At 31.8% G+C, this 24,065-nt stretch overlaps 1 protein-coding gene across 2 annotated transcripts in view; it reads right to left on the bottom strand.

The window, feature by feature from the left end:
- LOC140436809 (ATP-binding cassette sub-family C member 4-like) overlaps positions 1–24,065 on the bottom strand; it is a 127,261-nt gene that overhangs the window by 82,975 nt on the left and 20,221 nt on the right. For both annotated transcript variants that reach the window (XM_072525927.1, XM_072525926.1), the window contains exons 4-5: positions 5,951–6,164; positions 1,662–1,887 (exon numbers count right to left, since the gene is read on the bottom strand). In XM_072525927.1, the coding sequence (XP_072382028.1) occupies positions 1,662–1,887; positions 5,951–6,164 (440 nt within the window). The remainder of the gene's footprint in view (positions 1–1,661; positions 1,888–5,950; positions 6,165–24,065) is intronic.

The raw sequence follows: 24,065 nt of genomic DNA, 5'->3' as shown, positions 1-24,065 counted from the left end.
AAATTATGATGAGGATGAATAACTTTCATGGAAAAAATATCCATGAAGAAATGTAAAAATACCAAAAACCAATTTTGACTCAGATCACTATTTTCTGGGGCCAAAATTGCTGCAGAGAATTGCGACGTTGGCAAAAGGGACAAATAGTCGAATTCAAAAATGGAATGTTGAGGATTTAAAAATTCAACAAAGAAACAAGAATATCAAAATTCTTTTCAAATAAAACATAACGGAACCAGGGACGAAGATTCTGCAAATGAGCAATGAAGACAATTAAAAAGAAATATAACGGAATCTGCAGAGGAAACTGTCAGAAAAGCCAAAAGACAAAAAAACGCGGAATAGTATGATGGTGAATGCAAAACTTTATTAGAGGAAAAATTAAAGCTAGACTTAATCAACTTTAAAGAAATACCAGAAATAGCAGAAAAATTTATAACGAGAAGAAAAAACAAGCGACTAGAATATGAAGAAGAAAAAAAAAGAGAGGCTTTGAAAAAATAAGTACAAGAAATCCTACACAGTCCAAATAATAAAAAAAACTAAAAAATAATAGGGCGACGGATGGATGGAATTTCGGCACAATTATTAAAACATGGAGGATGCATCTCCTCCAGAGCAGGATATCTCACAGAACATATCTAATAATATTAATATGGACCAAGAAGCAAATGCCGAAGGAATAGGCAGCTGCCTTATACAGCCAATATATAAGAAGGGGGATAGGAGGGAATGCCAGAATTCTAGGCAATTACATTGCTAAATGTAGTATACAAAATTCTTGCTGGTATTATGTATAATAGATTGTTAGAATACTCCGAGAATATAATAGGTAATTATTAAAATGGATTAAGACCCTATCATTAGTAGAAGCAAGCAATAACTAATAAAAGTTATCAAGGAAATTGATTCTAAGACACGGAAAAGAGGGCTTAAAATAAGCAATACAAAAACCAAGTACATTATCGTCAAAAGAACACCTGATAATAAAAATAATATTGCAATAGACTATAATATGGAACGTGTGAATGCCTTTACATATCTGGATATAGATATCAATTAAAAAAATTCCGTAAGTAACGAAATTAATGCATGTATTTCCACCGGGTATTGTACATACTATGCTAATAACAAATTGATGACATTGAAATTATTCGACGAAAGAACCAAAATGACTATATATAGAACATTAGTACTAACGACTACTAATAACTATATATAAAACATTACTTAGATCCGTACTAACCTGTGGTTGTGAGACCTGGGTCTCACAACCATAGGTTAGTGAGAAAAAAAGATGAAGCGCAACTTAAGACATTCGAGAGAAAGTAACTGAGAAAAGTATATGGCCCGGTGTAAGAAAAAGACGGCATATGGAGAATCTGGAAAAACGAAATTGAATTAATAGAAGCTATTACGATAAACAATATAAAATATTACGATAGAAATATTACAACTGAGAGTTCGATATTATTTCCAGTATTTCCCTAATCTTACTTCCTCTTGTGGTGTTGACCCGTTTGAAGGCATCCTGATGAGTATATGATGAGTTTAAAATTTGACGGTATCGTTTGTCTGATTCCGTCTTGTTTTTTAGACTTATTTAAGATCATATTTAGTTTACAAACCTTTAATGTATTTTTTTAAAAAACTATAATTACCTTGCATAGCAATTCCTTCGACAAGCATAAACGCTGTTCCAGCCAGAGCAGCTATTCCAACACTTTGATACATAATGTAAAAGCAAATAGCAGCTTGGAACGGCATTACCCAAATAAAATGTAAATACAATGACGCAGTGTCAAATCTTTGTAAATCATTGGAAAGAAGGTTTACCATTTTACCGCCTGGGGTTTTGTTTAAAGACGCTTGGCTTAATTTCAATAACTAAAATAAATTATAGACATCATTATTTATATTAATATAAATTTATAATTTTTATTTAAAAAACAGTGGGTAAAAAAAACGTAATATTAATACATAATAACATTTAGTATATAAGGGAACATTAAGTGGCATAGAAAAAATACCCAGTTGTTTGGAAAAGTATGAGATGTTTACTTAAATATATTATATATTTTGTTTTATTTTTTTTAATAGTTTTAACATATATGACCTTATTTAAAATCTACTTATATTCTCGAAATTTTCCAGGTTACAATGGTAACTCAAACACACTTCGTAACAACATGAAGGTTTTTTGATAACCACGACAATAAATTGGAAAATACCCTTAAACACTTATGAGACGGATTGTTAACTTTTACCTCGAATCATATTTTAACCTCATCCATGAATTCGAAAATGTCTTGGTTTTCATTACTTCAACTTAAGTTTCAAATCAAATGGATCACACACGTATTCTTGAATATCTCTAAGCTTTGCATAAGCAAGAGAGACCCGCCGTTTTCATATAGGCAAGTACCCTACCAAGAAAAGCACAAGAATAAAGAATCCAACTTGTACGTGCAGAACATACGTCTCCATCTTCAGCCGAAAAGCCAAGTCAACCCGCTTTCTGTCAGTTCCAACTACTGTATTGAAAATGTGTTTTAAAAAATTAAAACTGACTTCACACGAACGATCAACTATCAATAGATTGGGAAGGACAAAATGTAAGGCGTAAAAATTTTACGAAACAATAAACTTCTTCTTCTTTAAGTGCCGTCTCCCGATCGGAGGTTGGATATCATTATCACTATCTTTACTCTATCTACTGCTGCTCTGAAGAGTTCTATGGAACTGCATTTAAACCAGTCCCTTAAATTCTTCAACTATGACACTCCTCTTCTTCCTATACTCCTTCCTCCTCTTATCTTTTCCTGTATTATCAGCCTTAGCAGTTCATATCGCTGTCCCCTCATTACGTGTTCCAGATATTGCAACTTTTTTATTTTTATTATGTTTATTATTTCGCATTCTTTGCCCATTTCTCGCAATACTTCCGTGTTAGTTTTCTTCTGTGTCTATGCTATTCTAAGCATCCTTTTGTAACACCATATTTTAAAGAACTGTAACTTATTTATGTGTTCTTGCTTTAATGTCCAGCTTTCAAGTCCATATTGCAGTATCGAAAACACGTAGCATCTCAGTGCCCTTACTCTTAGTTCTAATCTAAGGTCTTTGTTGCAGAGAATTGTTTTCATTTTTACAAACGCATTTCTTGCTATTTCTATCCTGGCTCTTATTTCGGTTGTTTGATCATTACTGTCTGAAATCCAGGTTCCTAGGTATTTGTATTGATCAACGCTTTCTATCGGTACATTCCCTAAATGTATGTTTGTTGGTATATTTGTTTTCTTTGTTATTATCATGTATTTGGTCTTTTTTATATTCATTTTTAGTCCATATTTTTCACAGAAACTGTTTGTTTTGTTTAGCAGTAATCGGAGTTGTTCAGCATAGCTTGCTATAATCATGGTGTCATCTGCATATCTTATGTTGTTAATAGATCTTCCCTTAATAATTATTCCTTCACTTTGAGATAGTAATGCTTCTTCAAAAATGGCTTCACTATATACATTAAATAGTAATGGGGACATAATATATACCTGCCTAACTCCTCTCCTGATTTCAATTTCTGGGCTGGGTTCGTTATCTATTACGATTTGTGCTCTTTGATTTCAGTAGAGGTTTGTTATTACTCGTTAGTCTCTATGGTCTATGCTTTTTGTCTTTAGAATTTGAACTAATTTTTCATGTCTTGCTTCGTCAAATGCTTTTTCAAAATCAACGTAACAAACATGCACATCAACATTCATATCCATGCATCTTTAAGCTAACACATTAAAAGCAAATACCGCTTCTCTGGTTCCTAATCCGTTTTTGAACCCAAACTGACTATCATCTATTCCTTCTTCCTTTTTTTTTGTTATACGACCATGTATTATTTTCACGAATAATTTGAGAATGTGACTTATTAGTGATATTGTTCAATATTTAGCGTTTGTATTTTTAGGGATAGCACAAAAGGTGGAGAGTAACCATTGTTTGCGAGTTAAATAAGTCTACTGTAATGTCCCAGGTTTCGTCATTTATGCATTTTACGGTTTCTATAGGGATTTGGTCCGGACCTACTGCTTTACCATTGTTGTTGTTTTTTAATGCCATTTTAATTTCCTCTTTTAATATCTCTTAAACCATATCCTCTTCTACTTCTATCTCCATCTGTTCTGTTCTATTGTCTTTGAACAGTTCATTGATATATTCTGTCTATCTCTTTAATTTGTCGTTAGTATTCAACACAAGTTTCCCATTTGCATCTTTCAGTATTCCCGGTTTTCTTGTTGTATTGTTGTGATTTAATTCTTTAATTTTTTTATGTTTGTTAATACTATCATGTCTTTTCTGATACTCTTCTATTTCTGCGCTCTGTTCTTTTAACCATTGTTCTTTCGCTTTCTTAATTCTGTATTTTATTTGTTTATCCACTTTTTTGTACATCTGATTATCTTTGTTTTTATATTTACGTCTTTCTTCCATTAAATCTAAAATTTCTTCCGTCATCCATTGCTACTTTTTATATCTGGTTGGTATTAGAATTTCTTTTTGACTTTTATCTATTTCTGTCTTTATTAATAACCATTTTTATCCGTCTCAGTATTTTGTAGAATTTTTTCTTTAAGATTCATTAATCCGTTGTTGATTTCATCTGCCAGGTGTTGCCTTTTGTGTGGGTTACTTAATTTACTTGTATCGATTTGAATTAACAATGAACAGTGAATATTAAAATTTATTTGTAAGCGATTGTACCTAGAAATAAGTATGTAGTAGGATTGTAGAAAATGGGTAAATTGTTTTTCCATGTAGTCCAAACAAAAGATGTCGATATCAGTTAGTCCAAATGGACTAGGATGACGTAGATTGTGTGTCCCGAGAAACTGGTAAATAATTTGTTAGCCTAAATTGTTTAGGATATAATAAAAACGGTAAAAGGAGACAGATAAAGAGTAGGAAAGATATATTTTTTATTAGAGTGTGTTGATTGGTCAAGGAAGAGGTTTCAGGAAAGGATATGCAAAAAAAAACGAGAGGTTTGGTTTTAGAAGGAAAGAATTTAAAAAAGCATTCGATACGAGTTTTGAGGGAAAATGTTTTGATTTTCTTCGTAAAATTATTAATATAAAATTAATTTTGGTGTTTTTTTTTTCTGTCGGTTTGATTAAAAGTGAAAGGTCGTAAAGTTTTATGTTGCGATCAAATAGTACAAGGCAGATATTTTTAAACAAATTGTAAGTTTTTTTATTAAATAAAACAAATTTATCTGAGGTGAGGCTACGGAATAATAACAATCAGAATGCCCAATCTGCTTGAAAAAATAAGTACGCGCATCTCGTTCGCGCAGACGGAATCAGCCATGTTTTAGTCGGAACCAGTGCTGTTCACTGACATTTTATTTTGTGTACATAGACAAATTAACCCGGTTTAATTTATTTACGGCAACTACAGACATAATATGCACTATTTTATTCGTACTTTTAGTTGAAGATTAAATTATTTCAAATTTACTAAATTATTAATCGCTAAAAATTTAAATTACAGTTCTGTCGTAGCTTGTCACAAGTTTCTCAATTCGAGTCTGTTTCCGTCTAAAATATGGCGATCGCGTGCTGACAAACTTCAAAGGCTGCATCTGAGAGTGGGCATTCTGATTGTTATTTTTTCTGTGGTGAGGCTGTCAATGTCATTTTGAGGAGTCATTTTTTAAATTTAAATCCCTTTTAATTAAAGTTTATTTTCTAAATTATATTTAGAAATTCCAAAGTAATTACAATTAATAATTTAAGTAATCATAATTTTAACAAAATTTTATTTTATTTTAATATAAGAGTATTCTTTTAATAAGATTATTCTTAAACTGCTGGTTTTAAGTTAGAGTGATGGATAGAGTTATAACTCTATCCTTCTAGGGATACCATATCTTCCTACATAAAATATCTAAACATTATACCTTTCTATAAACTAACGCAGAACATGCTGCTCTGGCTCTCATTCCAATTCTTTGTGATCCCAAGGTTGAATGGTGATAAGAGAGAGCAAAGAAAAAGGCTAAAAGTACAGTAGCTGTTCCTAATATCCATCCTGAATACTCACCGAGAAGGTCGTACTTTTCGGTTTTGTTAAAATATTTTAATAATTCCGCAAGAACTAGAGGTTGCAGTGTCCTAAAAGTATTGCAATAATATCTATAAGTAAAGTATAAATACAAAGAGGATATAAAATTTTTAAGGCAGATAGAGTGTTAATATTAATTAAATTTAGAATAAACTTGGAACCATAATAAAGTAATAGGAGCAATGAAAAAATATTTTTTCAATTCCTATTTCCACACCAACAGTGCTCTTTAAAAATTTACCATAATTTGTACGGTGAAAAGATATATAAAACAGATCAATATTCGTCATATCCCGGCGAAAAGTCACTAACTGACATTTTGTGAAAAAACTCATTAACTTCGCCGATCACATGAAATTCATCATATCTTTCTATTATAAAAGTCACTACTTGTTAAATGTGGTTCTAAATGGCTATTTTTGTGTGTTAAAAAATCACTAACCCGTTAATACTAATAAAATATTAAGCCGCCAAAAATACCTAAGTGACTTAGTAACTTTTTACATACGAACAAATTGTAGAGATATGCATTAAAACTCATTAATGGCACTTAGTGACTTTTTCCAGAATAATAAATCATTGCTGTGTTTGATTTTACACTTCTATTTCTCAGTTATTGATATGCAGTTAGTGAGTGAACACGTATTATCTCGCTAAAAAAATATGGATTATGTTTTCTCTTACGCTCTATTTCATTATTGGACGTGTGCCGTTGGTTGCTTTTACTTGGAGGGTGAAAGTCACCCCTTCTCGGGGGTGAAAAATATACGTTTAAAATAGTCGTGGATAAATTGACTAATTCTAAGTAACTTTGCTCTATAGAGTTTTTTAACTGTTAATCATTTTTCGAGTTATTTGTGAGTGAAAATGTTTATTTTTCAACAAAAAGAAACTCGTTTTCAGGCGGTTTTTTGCAAGTAAATCAAAAAGTAAGCATATTATCGAAAAAAATATTCTTAGCAAAAATATAGCTTATTACACGGTATCGCCATATTTCATGTTCACTTACTGGGTTATTAATGTTTTCACTGACTTAGGTGAAATCTATTATTTGAAATATCATTTCTGCTGTTAATTTAGTTTCAAAAACAATAAGTAATAAATACTTATTTGTAGGATGAATCAGAAGACGACTCCGTTAAAGATAAGGGCTGGGTTCAAACTGATATCTCAAAAAGTAATAATAAGTCTATACAGTATGAAGAATTAACTATATAACATATAAAAGAAACAAGCGACATAAATAATTGTGTTGGGAATAATGATGAGAATACACCTCTAAAGAAAGTTTCTTCTCGATGTAGAAAATCTGATCCCTCTAAATGGTCAAAAAATATTGGGAAGAAAAATAAGTTTAACTGTTTGCCCTATAAAACAAAAAAAGGTGTAAAGCCAGCAAAGATTCTACGACCAGCAAACTGTCAATCTTGTAAATTTAAATGTGGTCAAAATTTTTCGGAAGTGGATAGGATCAGCATTTGTAAAAAGTACTGGTCTCTTTCTAATTATAAAAGACAGAAAGATTTCATTTTAAAAATGGTTCAAACAAAAGAACCGGCGAGACCTTTGGCAAAGGTTTCAATTAATAGAAAGAGAAAGTGCAGCAGAGCATACTTTCTTATAAGCAATGACAAGAAATATCGAGTCTGTCAAAATTTCTTTCAAAAAACTCTTAATATTAGTAATGGTCCTATTAATAAGGCCTTTAAGGGTTCTAACGATAGTGTTTTTACGGCAGAAGATAGACGAGGTAAAAAATCTCCTCATAATAAAATTAAACCAGAAGATGTGGCTTTTGTGAAACAACACATCGAGATGTTTCCTACAATAGAGTCTCATTAATGTAGGAAAAATACTCACAGATGTTACTTAGATGAAAAATTGTCTATTAGAAAAATGTTTTCCTTGTATACCGTCCATTGTAACGAGAATAATCGAGTTCCGGTGAGTCATTCAAAGTACAGAAAAATTTTTTGCGAGTGTTATAATTTATCATTTTTCGTGCCAATTTAGGCATGCAAAACGAATAGATTCTGTAACGCCTGAATTAAAACAAAAATACAACGCCCATTTAGAAAAAAAAAGGCAGGCCACAATTGCTAAAGAACGTTATGTTTGCAACGCTTGACTTACAGAGTGTTCTTCAAATACCGTCTGGTGGAGAGTCTGTTATATTACTGTCGTAAACTTTGCCTTTATAATTTCACTGGTTACGAGTTACGGTTTCCAAATGAAGCATATTGCATGCTGTGGTCTGAGGTGAACGGTAGAAGAGGCAGCAATGAAATTGGTACAGCTTTAATGCAGTGGATTAATGGATTTTCAAAGGATATTAAAGAGATTTCATTGTTTTCAGACACTCAGACTGGGGGTCAAAATCGCAATCAGCACATCTCTGCGCTTCTGCTCTATTTAACCCAAACTACTCCTATTGAAATCATAGAGCAGAAATACCTAGAATCCGGACATTCTTTCATGGAAGTTGACAACATGCATGGTGAAATTGAAAGGGAAAAAAGGCATGTGTCTGTTAATTCTGTTATGGAGTGGATGAACATAATGAAAAGTGCCAGATCAAACAGAAAGAGAAGCTCCGCTAATCCCTACCATATCAAACAGCTGCATTTTTCCGATATGTTGGATCTTAAAGATTTCTCAAAACGCACAATTAAAAATCGTCTGAAAGATGAGATTGGTAACACAGTCAGATGGCTTGAAATCAAATCTTTACGATATGAAAAATCAAATCCAGACATAATAAAAAAAATTTTGCGAATGAAATAAAAAGAGCTTATAATCAACTACTTCCTATTAGTAACAAAAAAAAAGGTATATTTAATGAAGTTATGTAAAAAAGAAATTATACCAGAGGAACTGCATGGATGGTATGCATCTCTACCAATAGCCAATAATATACCAGATACAAAATAACCGAACCAGCCGTTGAGGATGACGAAGAAGAGGAACTTTTTTAATATTCTTTTATATTTTAACTTATTACGATGTAATATGTAATAAATATAATAATATGTAATAATTATATTATACGTAATAAATAATTATTACTAAAACTCATTATTGTTGTTTATGCAAAAAATCACTAACTGATACTATTGCACAAAATACATAGTAAAGTATCTGCAAAGTATTAGTAACTTCGGATTAATAAATCTAAGAGCAGTAATTACACCTTAAAAAAGTTTGTTATAGAAAATTTTTTAAAACCTGATTTATAGTGAAGATTTTATCTTTAACTTCAAATATCTCCATAACATCAAAATGTTAGTTAGTGACTTCTCGCTGGGATATGACGATATCTGAGACTTCTGGAGGGAACATGTAAGCTAATAGATTGGAAAAGGTCAGGACAACGAATTAAACCATTTATTAATTTAAACACAAATACTAAATCAGAGTTCTCTCGTCGGGTTTTCAATAAATTCATGTTGAGTGTTTTTAAGACATCTGTTTAATTATGATTAATAATGCGTATATTTAATTTATGTGCACAATATCTTAAAAATTTGTTCTGCAATCTCTCCAATGTAGTAGAATGAACTTGGTATTGTGGAGACCATACAATAGATACATATTCCACTTTAGATACAACCAAAGCATAATAAATCATTCTTAAAGCCCAAACAGATAGTCTCAAACAGTTGCGAAAGATAAAGTCCAAAGATTTTAATGAATTAACTGTTATATTATTTATATGATGTTCAAATCGCAACTGTACAAATCGCAACTGTTCATAAAATGTGTCTCCTAAGTCTTTAATTGTTTTGACATAACATAATTCATTATCATTAATTGCGTAAGAAGTGTCATATTTTTTAAAACCTCTATAAAAACTTATATAGCAGCATTTAGCAACATTTAACTGCAAAATAGTATTGTCACACCAAATACTCAACCGGTATAAAACTTGAATTAAAGTTGTCATCATTTGAATCTTTGGATTTAAATAATTAACAAGGGTAAACAGTGAGCTCCTTGGGGTACTTCTGTACTCCTAATGTCACATGAATTATATTTGAATTAAAACAACCTATTCTCACTTGTTGTGTGCGGTCTCTTAAAAAGCTGCTAAACCATTGTAAGAATTGATGACTGAAGCGAAAGGCATTTAATGTTTTCAATAGGATATTATGATCTACTCTGACAAATGCCTTGAAGAATGCAGTCACCTGCATCTGACTGTTATTCTCCAAGGCGTTTAATATTTTTTGCTCAAACAGTACTAAATTGGTTACCGTTGATTTATTCTGAGAAAATCCATGTTGATTGTGTGTTAGGCGCTCTTTACAATAAAATTTTAATTGATCGTGTATTAGTCGATCAAAACGATTTGGTAGAGAGGATTGTTTACACATGCTTCGATAATTTGTTTTGTCTTGTTTATTACCTGATTTAAAATTTGGACAAATATAAGAATGCTTCCATAAAATTGGGAAAACTAATGTCTTTAATGATGACTCAAAAAGAAGATGTAAAGATGCTTAACTTATTAGGTAAGGATAAATTGTAGTTAAAATTACTTTAGAAATAAGCCTAAATATAAGTTAGAAATTAAATTTATTTGACATTTCGACTTCAACTTCGGAATATTTTAATAACGATTTCCGAAGTAGAAGTCCAAACGTCAAATACATTTAATTTCTAACTCGTATTGTGGCTTATTCCCGATTAAAATAGTAAATTTACTACAAGATCACTTTATAACTGATATTTACTCCCTGTATACAATTTGCTTACAACATCAGCTCCAAACAAAATATCAATTGGTGCTGTCTGTCCGACATCGCTGAGCAAAGATCCCTAGTTCGCAAATAAATAATAGAAAATAACTTTCAATTCCAAGAAAAATTATTATAACCCTCCAAGTTTCTGGTATCACCTTTCTCAATAGTTGTGGAGATATTTTACAGCTGAACTTCAGATCCTCAAATGACCTTCCAGTTGCCAGAAAGCGTAAAGTTGCTACAAGGCGTTGTTCAGTACTGACACATTTACGTATGACGGTATCTTTTCTTGGAAATAAGTAGACCAACTTTTTCCAGCAACAGTGAAGTTGTCCATTCTTATGTAGTTTTTATAATCATCCTCATCAATGCCATTAAGCAATTTTGTGTTACAATAGTTCACACGATCGACAAATAATTCCTTTATCCAACATGTTTTCTTCTTTTTTCAAATAATAAGGATAACAAGCACAGTGCTGCCATTTTCTTTCTCCTAATTATATTTTGCGTAGTGTTTACTCGATGCATTTTTTGGTTAAGCGATGTACACCGTCGTGAAAACAAACTAAAACTGAAGTTGGACCGCTAGTTGGATAGCAAGTCGGAGAGTTAGTGGAGACGAATATCCAACTAGTAGTCCTACTAAGTGGGACCGCAAGTCGGAACGTGAATGCCCAGCTTTAAGCTATAAACCTCTCATTGTAATTATTGCAATTTGCAAACAAATTGATTTTTCAAAAAATAAAGATGATCTTTATATACCTTGTACCAATTACGCAAATCGAAATATAACTTTATAAATTAATTGTTAATATTTACTTGTAAAACAACAATTTTTTTTGGAGCAATTGCTAATGACATCCTTCAAGGTTAATTGATTTTTAATGACTAGATATCGACCATATTATCTCTCTGATTTCAGTAAGGTAGTTAATCATGATTCTAAACTGATTTCTGTTGTTTCCCGCAGTACTTAATTCATTTTAGCGTATGAATGTCCAATATACAGTTTACTTTCAGTTAGAATAAATATACTTTTCCAGTCAGAGTTATGCTGTGTTTGATTCCAGGCTTTTTTTTTCGGATCGTGGACGGTACTTCTTGACACTTCTACGGTAGGCTCCGAACAGAAGTATTCTATAGCTGATTCTATTCTTATCAGTTTATTAGCTGCTTTGTATTAACTTCCATTGTCATGTATTTTCTGATGAAGAAGTACGAATACCACTATCACATTGTTATGTTTCGCCACTTCCTCAAGTTCTTCTTACTCATCGAGTTCTCATTCCCACGTTAGCCTAGATCTAGTCTCCCAAAAGTTCCCAAGCCTTAATTATCTGTACGTATATTTAATCGTTTAACCTTCATAAACCCATGGTGAAACACTTTAAAAGCATTAATTACCGAGTGGGATGCAAATGTATCCCAGCAGTTTTGGCTTATTTTTTTATTCTAATTAAGGAATATCAAAACGGAATACATGCGGATTATAAAAAATATATATTTTTGATATGCTGTCAACATTGATAACTGATTAAAAAAAAATTAAAACATTATAAAAAATAAGATGAAATGATTAAAAAATCAATAAAAATAATAAAGAAAAAAAAAATAGGATGCTGTGACATTTTAGATAATAATTTAAATATCGCACTTGTTACAAATTGTTATATTTTTTGAATGTTCTGTACATACGTATTTATTGTACCGAATACAAAACTTTTAAGATTTCCTTATTAGGAAAGAATTATTCGCCTACAAAAATCAAAGAAACGTCTCCGAAATTATTATTCCGTTCCCTCTTCAAAACGAAATTTTTAAATAATATGACTTGTTTTATAGGACTAGAAACCTTAAAGTATTTTGGTGATGACACAGGTTAACAGAACACATGGTCTGTTAATCTATGGTGATGACAACTTTAGCATGGTTCTGATTAATAATCGTTCTATAGATATAAAACAGATGAATTATTTTTGTTTCTAGAGCAATTAGGATTCCCCCCGATGGTTGCGGTTATCGAGCACTCGCTTGAAGTCAATGAGCCTTTTTTAGGAAAATATACCACAATTACTAGGTATGATCGTCCAAGTTCAGCTCATGGTGGCGCCCTAATTCTTTCTACAAATAATGATTTCTCTCCTATAACAAAATATGACTTTCTGTTGAATGAATCCTTTTTTGACAGGAATTAACAAGAATATTAGTCTTTACATTCTTTGTATTTATAGATCACCTCATTCTTCCACGGAACTATTTTTTCAGAACCTGCCAAATTTATTAGACAACCTGCACAATAAAAGCAGAAAGATTCTATGCGGTGACTTGAATATTAATTACCCTGTTGCTTGTACTACCTAGTTATCCTAGGTCAATATATTTGAATCGTACGGTTTCACAATGCACGTTAATTCTCCTACAAGAATTACCAAAACAACATCTACCATAATTGATTATATTGTCTCAGATTTCTCACCCCTTGATGTACGCTCTACAATGCGGGACTATCTGATCATGAAGCAGTAAATATTAAGTTTAACACTCTTAACAAACAATCCTCGAAAACCCAACGTTTAGATAAGTTTTTCTCGGCTCAGAACTTTGATAAATTCCAAAATTTGTGCTTGAATTCTGGGTGGCGCTTTTCCTCTGTGGATGTGGACTATAATTTCAGGGATTTTTTTAGATACGCTTGTCTGTACTTCCAATAAAGCATTTCCCTTAATTACAATTAAGTCAAAGCATCACAAACCCTGGACTACCAAAGTTATCCGCATATCAGCCAAGAATATGCGTTCACTACTGTACATCAAAAAATTTACTACCAACGTCTTTGTCACTGAATATATCTCCAAGTACAAAGGAACCTATCTAAAACTTATCAAAACAGCTAAAAAATGTACTATCAGAATCGTCTGGGAAGCACTAAAAAGGTTGCAAGAGACACTTGGTCCATAATAAATGATCTTCGAAATAAAACTAACACAGCTCAAACATTTTTTCTTCCAAACCCTGAAAATCTAAATGAATACTTCGTTAATGAGAGTAAAAATCTCCCCAATTCAAAAAAGGTCTTAAATTCATTCTTTATAAGACCAGATAAATCTGAACTGATCCAAAGAATCAGTAGTATCAAAAGCAAATCTTCCTGTAGTACTGATGGACTATCCATAAAAATTTTCTTAAATCTTCCAAAAATATGATGGAAGTCCTGGTCTCACTAATTAACGGTTTCTTTGAAAAAGGTATACTTTCAGAGTGCCTAAAGATAGCCATTATTATTTCTCTTCATAAGGTTGGTGAAAAATCTAATGTCTGCAACTATAGACCTATTGCCTTACTACCGGTCCTATCCAAAATTATTGAGAGACATCTTCATAAATGACATCACTAACTTAAAAATAGATGGAAAAATTTTTCTTTTTGCTGATGATACGAGTATTACCTAGAGGAACTCTTATATTGTAACTCTTCATGCAATTCTAACTTCTGACCTACTTAAAATAAAAACCTTTTCCGACTCTAATTTACTTTCTTTTAACGTGGATAAGACAGTAGCATTATCCTATAAAGGAGCTCTTCATCCCTTGCTTCTTAATAACAGCCAGATCAGTATCGTTGATTCTGTAAAATTTCTTGGTATTTTTATAGACAGCAACCTTCATATCGATTTGTTAAGTAAGACACTAGCCTCAGCCTGCTTTTACCAGATCTGTTTCGAAGGAATTCAATTTAGCTCCTTTCAAAATAACATATTTTTCTTTGTTTGAGTCTCATCTTCGATATGTCCTTTCTTTTAGTACAGCTGCCCAATATGATGTTATTTTTAAATTACAAAAAAAAGTCGGTATCGTTTTGGCCTCAGTAGAATAACACATTGCAGAAGCTACTTCAAAAATCACAGGATTTTAACTCTTCCCTCTTATATATTCTAGAAACTGTTTGCTTAATTCGTAAACACTAACATGTTTTTCTAGCATGACAACTCCACCAGAAATTCAAGCTTTGATGTGTATTTACCGATCCCTTTCACTGAGTTGGTAAAGAAATCTACATTATATTCGGCAAAAATAATTATACAACCATCTCCTTTTGCAACTTGAGTCTACAAGTTCTTTCCTTAAGTTCCGTAAATTGACAGAAGCCTATCTATCTGAAAGACCATATTATTCATTGGAAGAGTTTTTTAACGAATAACTAAAAAATTACGTTTTAAAGTATTTTTATATATATTTGGGTATCACACGCAGCAACTTAAACTTATTCGTAAACTATTTCGGAAGGTTTTATTATGCAATTTGCAATTTAGTTAAATTTTGCAATGGATTGTATATTATCTTATTTTCTATTTTGTGATATTGGCGATTTATGTAATTTTAGTAAATTTTAATTGTTATTTTTATTTGTTTGACTTTTTGTAAGCTTTGTCCATAAAATTGTATAATTTTCAGTGACAATGAAGCATATTTCTATTCTATTTCTGTCTTTAACATGAATTGTTTTACATTATAATGTAATGACTTGTCATTTTGGTACCTACAAATTATACTTTTTTTAATTAATTGTTGGCCCAACTCCAATAAAAACAATCTTTTCCTATCTAAATGATTCATTTGCCAATCTCGATTTTTCAACACCCATAGTTTATAAGCGTTGATGCCACCAATGTCCAGCAGATGAAAAAAATATTTTCATTAACCACCGATTACATTTTCTTTGAGTCGTGAACTCTTTTGCTAATGTATGTGTTGTATCCATTGCACCCTTCGTTTTATTGTGTAATATAATACCCGGTTTGTAATCTGTTTCTTCATTTATTTTATTTATTTTGCCATTGTTATGTTTTGTCGATAAAAGAATAACTGCGTTTTTCTATGAGACGTAAGAGACTAATGTGTTAGTTTCTTGAGGGAAAAAGTTTTTTTTTGAATTTAATGTTTATTTTTTGGGTAGTGTTCCACACAAGATTATATTTTTATCTAAAAGCTCATCGGCTAACTCAATACTGGTAAAAAAGTTATCAGTACTTATTAAATACCCTGGAGATAAATGGTATAGCAGGTCCATTACTACCCTTTGTCCTCGGTCTTTCTCAGGTTTGTTTCCTTCTATGCCTGAAAGTATTAATTTTATAATACTCAATTTTTTTTCATAAAAAAGCTTAACTTAATAAATTTGCATATCGGTTGTCTATGTCGAACTACAATTAGCCATGTCCCAAATGTTTAAACCGCACTTGTCCGTTTAGTCTTTATGAAACCCGAAAAGAAGCCTTTCTTCGGAATGGGACTAACTACTCATTGACGCATTTTTGCAATTTGATACAAAACCATCAAGATATTTCTGATTGAGCAAATTTATCAGTGCGCTTTCCTTCTTCTCTTGTTTTAATATTGTCGAATCTTCTTCTTCTTAGAGTGCCGCCTACCTATGGCGGTTGACAATCATAATGAATATTTTTATTTTTGAACTTGCTGCTCTAAACAAATCAATCGATCTGCATTGATACCAATCACGTAGATTTTTCAACGAAGAATTCTGCCTTCGGCCAACTGATCTTTTTCCTTGAATCTTTTCCTGTATTATCTCAAAATTTCATATTTTGATCCAGTTTTCTGGTTTGTATAGTGGCAATAAGTTCTGTTTCTTTTACGCCATTTTTTTTTACCAAGTTTTTGCTAATCTATTACCACTCTAATAATTTTTCACACCAAACCACCCCTAAGGGGAGCGATTCTTCTAGCTTAATATTCAAGCTAGCAGAATTAAAAAGAAATATTTATGATATACCACAGTGTTCTTCTAGGTTTTTACCAATTTATTACCATACTAGTAATTATTTACGCCTCAACTACCCCTTATGAGTAGTCAATAATTCTGTTAGGTTAAAATATAAGGTGAAAAAATCTTCTTTTACAATTTTACTGTCCTCTACTTATAACTACAATAAACAAGTGTTCTGTTACGTTTTTACTAAACTTTAACCAATCTGATAATTTTTCACCCATAAACCAATCTTTAATTATAATATTTTTTGAATATTGATATAAATACTTTTGAAACATCATAGTGTTCAGCTAAATTTTTACGAATTTATTACAACCCTCAAGTGCCCCTTGTGGGAAGTCAATAATTCTGTTAGGTTAAAATGTAACGTGCAAATAATCTTTTTTTATAATTTCAGTGTCCTCTATTTATAACTGAAATAAAAAAGTATTCTATTAGATTTGACTAAACATTGACAATCTTAATAATTTCTTACCCCTAAACCAATCTTATTTGGAAACGTTCCCGCTAGCTTAATATTCGACCCAGCGGAATTAAAAAATAATTATTTTTGAAAGAACACAGTGTTCTGCTAGATTTTTATAAATTTTTTACCACCTTAGTAATTATTCACCCCTCAATTGCCCCGAATGGGAAGTCAATTATTCTGTTAGGTTAAAATTTAAGGTGAAAAAATCTTCTTTTACACTTTTACTGCCCTCTGATCTTAAATGAAGTAAAAAAGTTTCCTGTTAAGTATTTACTAAACTTTGATCACCCTAATAATTTTCCAACCCTAAACCAATTTTATTTGAAAACGTTTCCGCTAGCTTAATATTCGAGTCAGTGGATTTAAAAATAAAATTTTTAAATACCACAGCTTTCTGCTAGATTTTTCCGAATTTATTACCCGAATAATTTTTTACCCCTCGACTAACCCTTGTGGGAAGTCAATAATTCGGCTAGGTTAAAATTAAACTTGAAGAATTTTTTTATATGATTTTACTGTACTTTATTTATATTAAGTAAAATAAGAAACAGCTCTGGTAAGTTTTTACTAAATGTTAACCGACTACACCAATTCCACCAGTTACACATCTACGCTAGCTAAATACAAAAAAAAAAAATCTTTTCGGAAATACGAACTACTACAGTGTTATTTATTACCACCCTAGTCATTTTTCACTCTTCGACTACCCTCTATTAGAAGTCAATAACTCTGCTAGGTTTAAATTTAAGTTGATAAAAAATCTATTTTTACAATTTTACTGTACTCTACTTGTAACTGAAAGTATAAATTGCTTGTTTTTGCTGAATTTGATCTAGTCTCCTAATTTTTGACGCCATAAGCCACAGTTATAATAGGAGACATTTCATAGGCTATACATTCCCTCTAGCTGAATGCAAAATCTTTTGAAAGTACAAAAGTGCTCTTCTAGATTTTTATTATATTTTTACCAGACTAAGTAGTCATTTTTTTCTCAACTACCCTAATTGAAAAGCATTCTGAAATCAATTAGTCTGTGCTAAATATTACATATTTTTTAAATTAAAAAATCAATGTTTTTAATGTTTAAATATTACGAATATGAAAATATATCATTAAAAAAAATTATAAATTTTAACTGTTTTAAAAAGTTGACTTGCATTCGAGTCGTAAGTACATGGCTAAGCGAAATCGAATTGTGAGTCCCTTTTATGAATATAAAATAACTGAAATCAAGTTGAGTTTTAGTAAATATAATGAAATTGTTATTTATGTATAATAATATTTCACAGAATCATTAACATGTAAGAAATATTCAAATTGCAATAATTTTATTAAGTCTATTATATTAATTAGCTTTATTACATAATAATTGTAAAGTCGGGTCGAGACATGTTGCCCACCTATTGTTAAAAGATTAAAAGATTTGTATTTGTTGTGTATATAAAAATTTGAAAAATAATTTAGGTATTAAATATTTTAATATTATTCAAATAAGAAGGGTATTAAAGATTGGTCAAAACAATTTGATTGTCAAATAACTGTCAAAGTGTGTATACAAATTTTAAAGTTTCTCCACATTTTAAAGTTTAATTCCTACAGATATTAAGGTGATTGTGCTGAGGATTACAGATATTTATTTGGGAAGTAACTATACTTTGTTATTTACTATTTTGAGATACCAATATCAGACTTCGATTGAAGCGGTCGTATTTTGCTACACTCCGACAAATTAAAATTTAATTGATTTTAAATGTATTTTTAAAAAACCAAAGAACTAATTTATTGTGATTGTGTTTGTAGACATTCAAGTAAGTGATAACGATAAATTTGGTGTTTATTATCAATCAAATAATTACAATTCATATCTAAAACTAGCACAAAGTTAATTATGCCTAATACATCGTTTTGCGCTAATTGTTCAAAGGTAACTTCTACCTCCGATAGAAAGCTCCAGTGTGATGGCTGTAAGAAACCAATACACATTTCTTGTACGGATCTGTCGGTCGATGATCGAGTTACGAGGCAAAAAGTACGTGGTATATGTATACTTTGCAATCCATGTACTTCAAACATTGGGAATATTACTGAAATCAAGAGTTTACTAGTCGAGTTTAAAGCGGACATTAAGAAGAAAATTGAAAACTTTGATCTTAAATTATCTGAATTCAGCAATAAATTAAATCAACTTGATTCTATTACAACAACAGCATTGTCAATGAAGCAGCTGACCGCATATCTGGTTCCAAAAATTTTTTGGTTAGAGGAGTCCCTGAACCTACAGGGGACGCACAAAATAAAAAAGATCATGATAAGAATAAAATAAATTTAGCCCTAGAAGTCATTGGATGTCAAGAAAGTGCTGTTACATTTTATAGAGTCGGTAAACCAGATCCAAATAAACGTTATCCCCGCATGATAAAAGTGATAATGATTTCTGAACACCGCACTCGAAAAATTCTTCGTAACAAAAATAAACTTTTGGAAAACAAATCTACTGAAATTTATTCTGTCATTGATGACAAGACACCTATGCAGCAACTTCGTTTAAAGGAACTTCGTACTCAGCTTGAAACGCGTAAAAATAATGGAGAAAATGACCTTACGATTAAATATGTGAATGGCTGTCCAAAGATAATGAAATTTCGTTCATAATTCTTCTGCACCAAAATTTACGGATTGGCTTCTTATGTATACAAATCTAAACTCACTTATGTCCAAATTTAATGAATTTATAAGTACTGTTCAACTTTTAAAACCTCATATTATTCTTCTAACAGAAACGTGGCTTAATTCTTCTATTCCCGACGCTCTTGTAAACATTGATAATTTCACTATATTTTGTAGAGATAGAGGTACTCATCGTGGGTGAGGACTATGCATCTGTTTAGCAAATGAAATTACCAATACTTTTTCCATCAGTAATAAAACAATAGACGTACCCGGTATAGAAATTATCTACTTACTTATTACTAATAACTCTTTCATATTTAATATAGTTTGCATATACCGACCTCCGGATACAGTACTTACTCAGGACAATATGCTTATTAACAAACTTGAGGAATTATCATCCCTTGAAAATCTTATTGTTGTTGGAGATTTCAATTTTCCAGACATAATCTGGCCCATTATTTCCAAAACTGATACTATCAATTCCCAAAATTTGTTTAAACACTTTGTCATGAACTCAAATTTATTACAACTGATAACTGAACCTACAAGGTTTAGAGCGAACAATATTCCTTCAATTTTAGACTTATTTTTCACAAATGATGATTAACTAATTTCTACACTTAAATTGTCCTCTCCTGTGGGTCTTTCTGACCACTTACTTATTACTGCTCACATTCAATTTAGTTTAACACCGCCTTGCAAAAATAATTTCGTAACGTATGCCACTACTGGTTTCTTTAATGTAAATTCAGTTTTATTCCAGTTAAACTGGCAATCTATTTTTCTTAATCACTCTGATCCATCGTCAATGTGGGACTCTTTTCTTCATACAGCTATTACAATAATTTCTGATCATACAACCGAACGGCAGCTATACAGAAACCGACTGGATCCCTTGATGATTTTCTCACCCACCGTAATTTTTCTAACCGAGTCAAACAATCTTTGCTAAAGTTAAGAACAGAATTTGAAGAATCTATCATTGCTTGTGGTAATAGTAAAAAAGTTTATCGGTACATTCGTACATCTTTATCTTCTAAAGTCTCCATACCGTTACTTCAAAAATCTGACGGGTCTTTATGTTCTTCGAATAACGAATCTTCGGAATGTTTATCGTTATTCTTTTCTCAGGTTTTTACAAATGAACCTAACGATACCATTCCTCAAATAATGTGCCCACGTTTGTCTAAAACTCTTGACAATATATCTTTCACACCGGATGACATTAAACATCATTTAAGGACCAATCCACAAGGAATCTACGTTCCGGTAGTTGGCTGTATACCATATATTAAAAAATTTATTAAAATCCTTTGTAAAAGGTATATATTTAAAAACCCAAACGGGCTATGTTAGACAAAACGTTTTCGGAATCCATATTCCATCATCAGTGTCTAGGAGTACATGAATGTAGCCACTAAATATATGGGTAAAAACCCGTTAAAAAATAATTTGTTACATTTGGTTTACAGTATTTCTTATAAAATATTAAGATGTTAAAGTTACCGTTGGATTAGGTAACATGGCGACATATGACTCCACGTGAAGTTGCTAGTCCTGAGACGGTGTGTCTACGAGGACTTTATGGAAGCAACTGAGGATTTTAATAAATTTTTTATTATTATTTAAGGAAACTACGAAATAATTCATCACCTGGATTAGACGGACTCATTCTTTTTTCCTCAAACAATGTGCAGAATCTGTAGTTATCCCTATATCTCTTATAATGAATGCTTCATTTAATCAAGGTTCTCTTCCCTCGTCCTGGAAATTGGCTTCGGTTACTCCTATATTCAAGAAAGGAAATAAACTTGATTGCAATAATTATCGTCCAATCAGCCTGGTTCCTATTGTCGGCAAGGTCATGGAATCGATTATTTCGGAAGCTATGTCTGAGTTTCTTCTTCAAGAAAATATCATCCCTCACCAACAGCATGGCTTTATCAAAGGTCGTTCAACGACCACAAACTTACTTCATTGTGTAAATGATTGGTCATTATCTTTAAACAATCGGAATCCTGTCGATGTAGTCTACTTAGACTTCTCCAAAGCTTTTGACTGTGTTCCAAAACGTCGATTACTAGCTAAATTGGATCACTATGGTATCCGCGGAAAGTTGAACATTTGGATTGAAGATTTTCTATCCGACAAATACTTCAGGGTTCGTGTTGGGGAAGACCACTCACTAGATAAGCCAGTCAAGAGTGGAGTCCCACAAGGATCAGTACTTGGACCGCTACTATTTTGTGTCTACACTAGTGATCTTTCGCTCATCGTATCCAGTAAGGTTTCCATTTACGCTGATGACACGAAATTATATGTGAATCCAACTATTAACCAACATGTTCTTTAACAAGATCTTGATGCAATATTCAAATGGTCCTCAGAATGGTTACTTCCGCTTAACATTGAAAAATGCGTTGTTTTACATATCGGCAAAAATAACCCATCACTACCGTACTTTATTAATGGACATCCCTTAAATTCGGTAACCTCCCACAATGATCTCGGAGTGATAATTAATAGTGACTTAAATTGGTCTGATCACATAGTGTCAAACAATAAACGGTATGTAAACGTGCAAACTCGAAACTGTTTTTGATCCGTAAATGTTTTACACGTATATCTCTAACTTCTGTTAGTAAACTTTACTCAATATACGTTAGACCTATTCTTGAGTTTGCCGGACCAGTGTGGAATCCAGATCTCATTCGCGATAAGATCCTACTTGAAAATGTTCAGCGTAAAGCTACAAGACTGGCATACGGTCGTGTAAGACCTTACTATGAAGATAGATTATCCATAGCTCATCTAACGACATTCGAGCAGCGACGTCTTAGAGGTGATCTAATTATGTCCTTCCGTATTTTAAAACATAATTTTGGGAACCTAAGCACCATATTTACTTTGAATCGGTGCTTAGGTTCGATACTTCGATAGTAAGAGGCCATCGATACAAATTAAACAGGGGACAAACTACTGCAAGGTCCAGGGTGAACTTCTTGCCAAATAGAATCTTTAATATCTGGAACAATTTGGATCAAGACACCATATCGGCAACTAGTGTTAACATCTTTAAAAATAAACTTGATAGTTTATTTTATTTATAAGATTGTGTATTTTTTTTCTTGTACAGCAATATTTATTTATTTATTTATTGTCTCACCATTCAACTTTTGTATGATATACTTAATTGTTTATGTTTACTTAACTTTATAATTGGTATTAGTTTTTATAAGGATGTTTTTTATTTTTGATTTTTGGGCATAATAGGAGCTCGCTCCTCTGCCCTTATTTGTAATATAATAATAATAATAATAATAATAATAATAATAATAACATATTGTTTAGATTAGTTGTATAGCATAAAGAATTTATATCCTACTTGGAAAACATTTTCGGAGATAAACATTTTAAGATTCTTCAAATGAGACGGAAATTACAGGCTGTATTGATCAGAACAGTTAGTTTTGATTATTTGCGTAGTAAAATAAATTTATATTTACAACATATAAAGTCTAAAAAATCGTAGCTCTATCAACAGAAGACAACCCATCACATAGCACTGGCAATTTTAATAATGACTAATGATATTACCTTTTAGACATTTCTCAAAAAAAAATTACACAAAACTAAAAAAACGGCTTCAGACACCAAAAAAAATTACAAAACTACTAACAAAAAGGCGAAAGCCACAAAAAATTAACAATAAACCCTAAACCCGGGCACGAGAGGCTTACATCCTCGAGCGCCAAGTCGCCGAACATGGAGCGGAGACTTGGGGCCCGAGCAAGCAATTTCAGATTCGACGATAAGTTACCAGAAATAGCAGGAAAAGAGCGCCTTACGCTAACCTGCTTTGACCGAGATAGGATATAGTGTTGGAGTTCTTGTACCCAGGACTTCCACACGACAAGCACTTTGCTGAAAGAGAGCCCCTATCGTGCATCAGAGTGCTATAGAGGGGAAAGGGATGGTCAGGAGCATTGGGGCGCGGTGGAGTGACTCCTGAGTACAAAAGTTAATCCTCCTCGCCCCAATAAATTGTATCACCCGTGGTGTCATTCTTAATTGGTGTTTTAGTCTCATGGGCTGGGTTTAATTAAATTGCTTACTTGCTTAAATTATATGAGCATCATTTCAAAAATTTAAAGATATTTATATTTTAATGTTATGTAGATATTACAATTATTAGGGTATTAAATGGGTTAGTTAAGAAGTGAAAAATTACTAGGGTTGTAATAAATTTGTAAAAACCTACCAGAACATTGAGGTATTTT

The sequence above is a fragment of the Diabrotica undecimpunctata genome, chromosome 3, assembly GCF_040954645.1.
Source record: "Diabrotica undecimpunctata isolate CICGRU chromosome 3, icDiaUnde3, whole genome shotgun sequence".
In the NCBI taxonomy this organism is placed as follows: Eukaryota; Metazoa; Arthropoda; class Insecta; order Coleoptera; family Chrysomelidae; genus Diabrotica; species Diabrotica undecimpunctata.
Note: the sequence above shows the minus strand (reverse complement) of the source record. Positions and strands in the feature narration are given on the sequence as shown.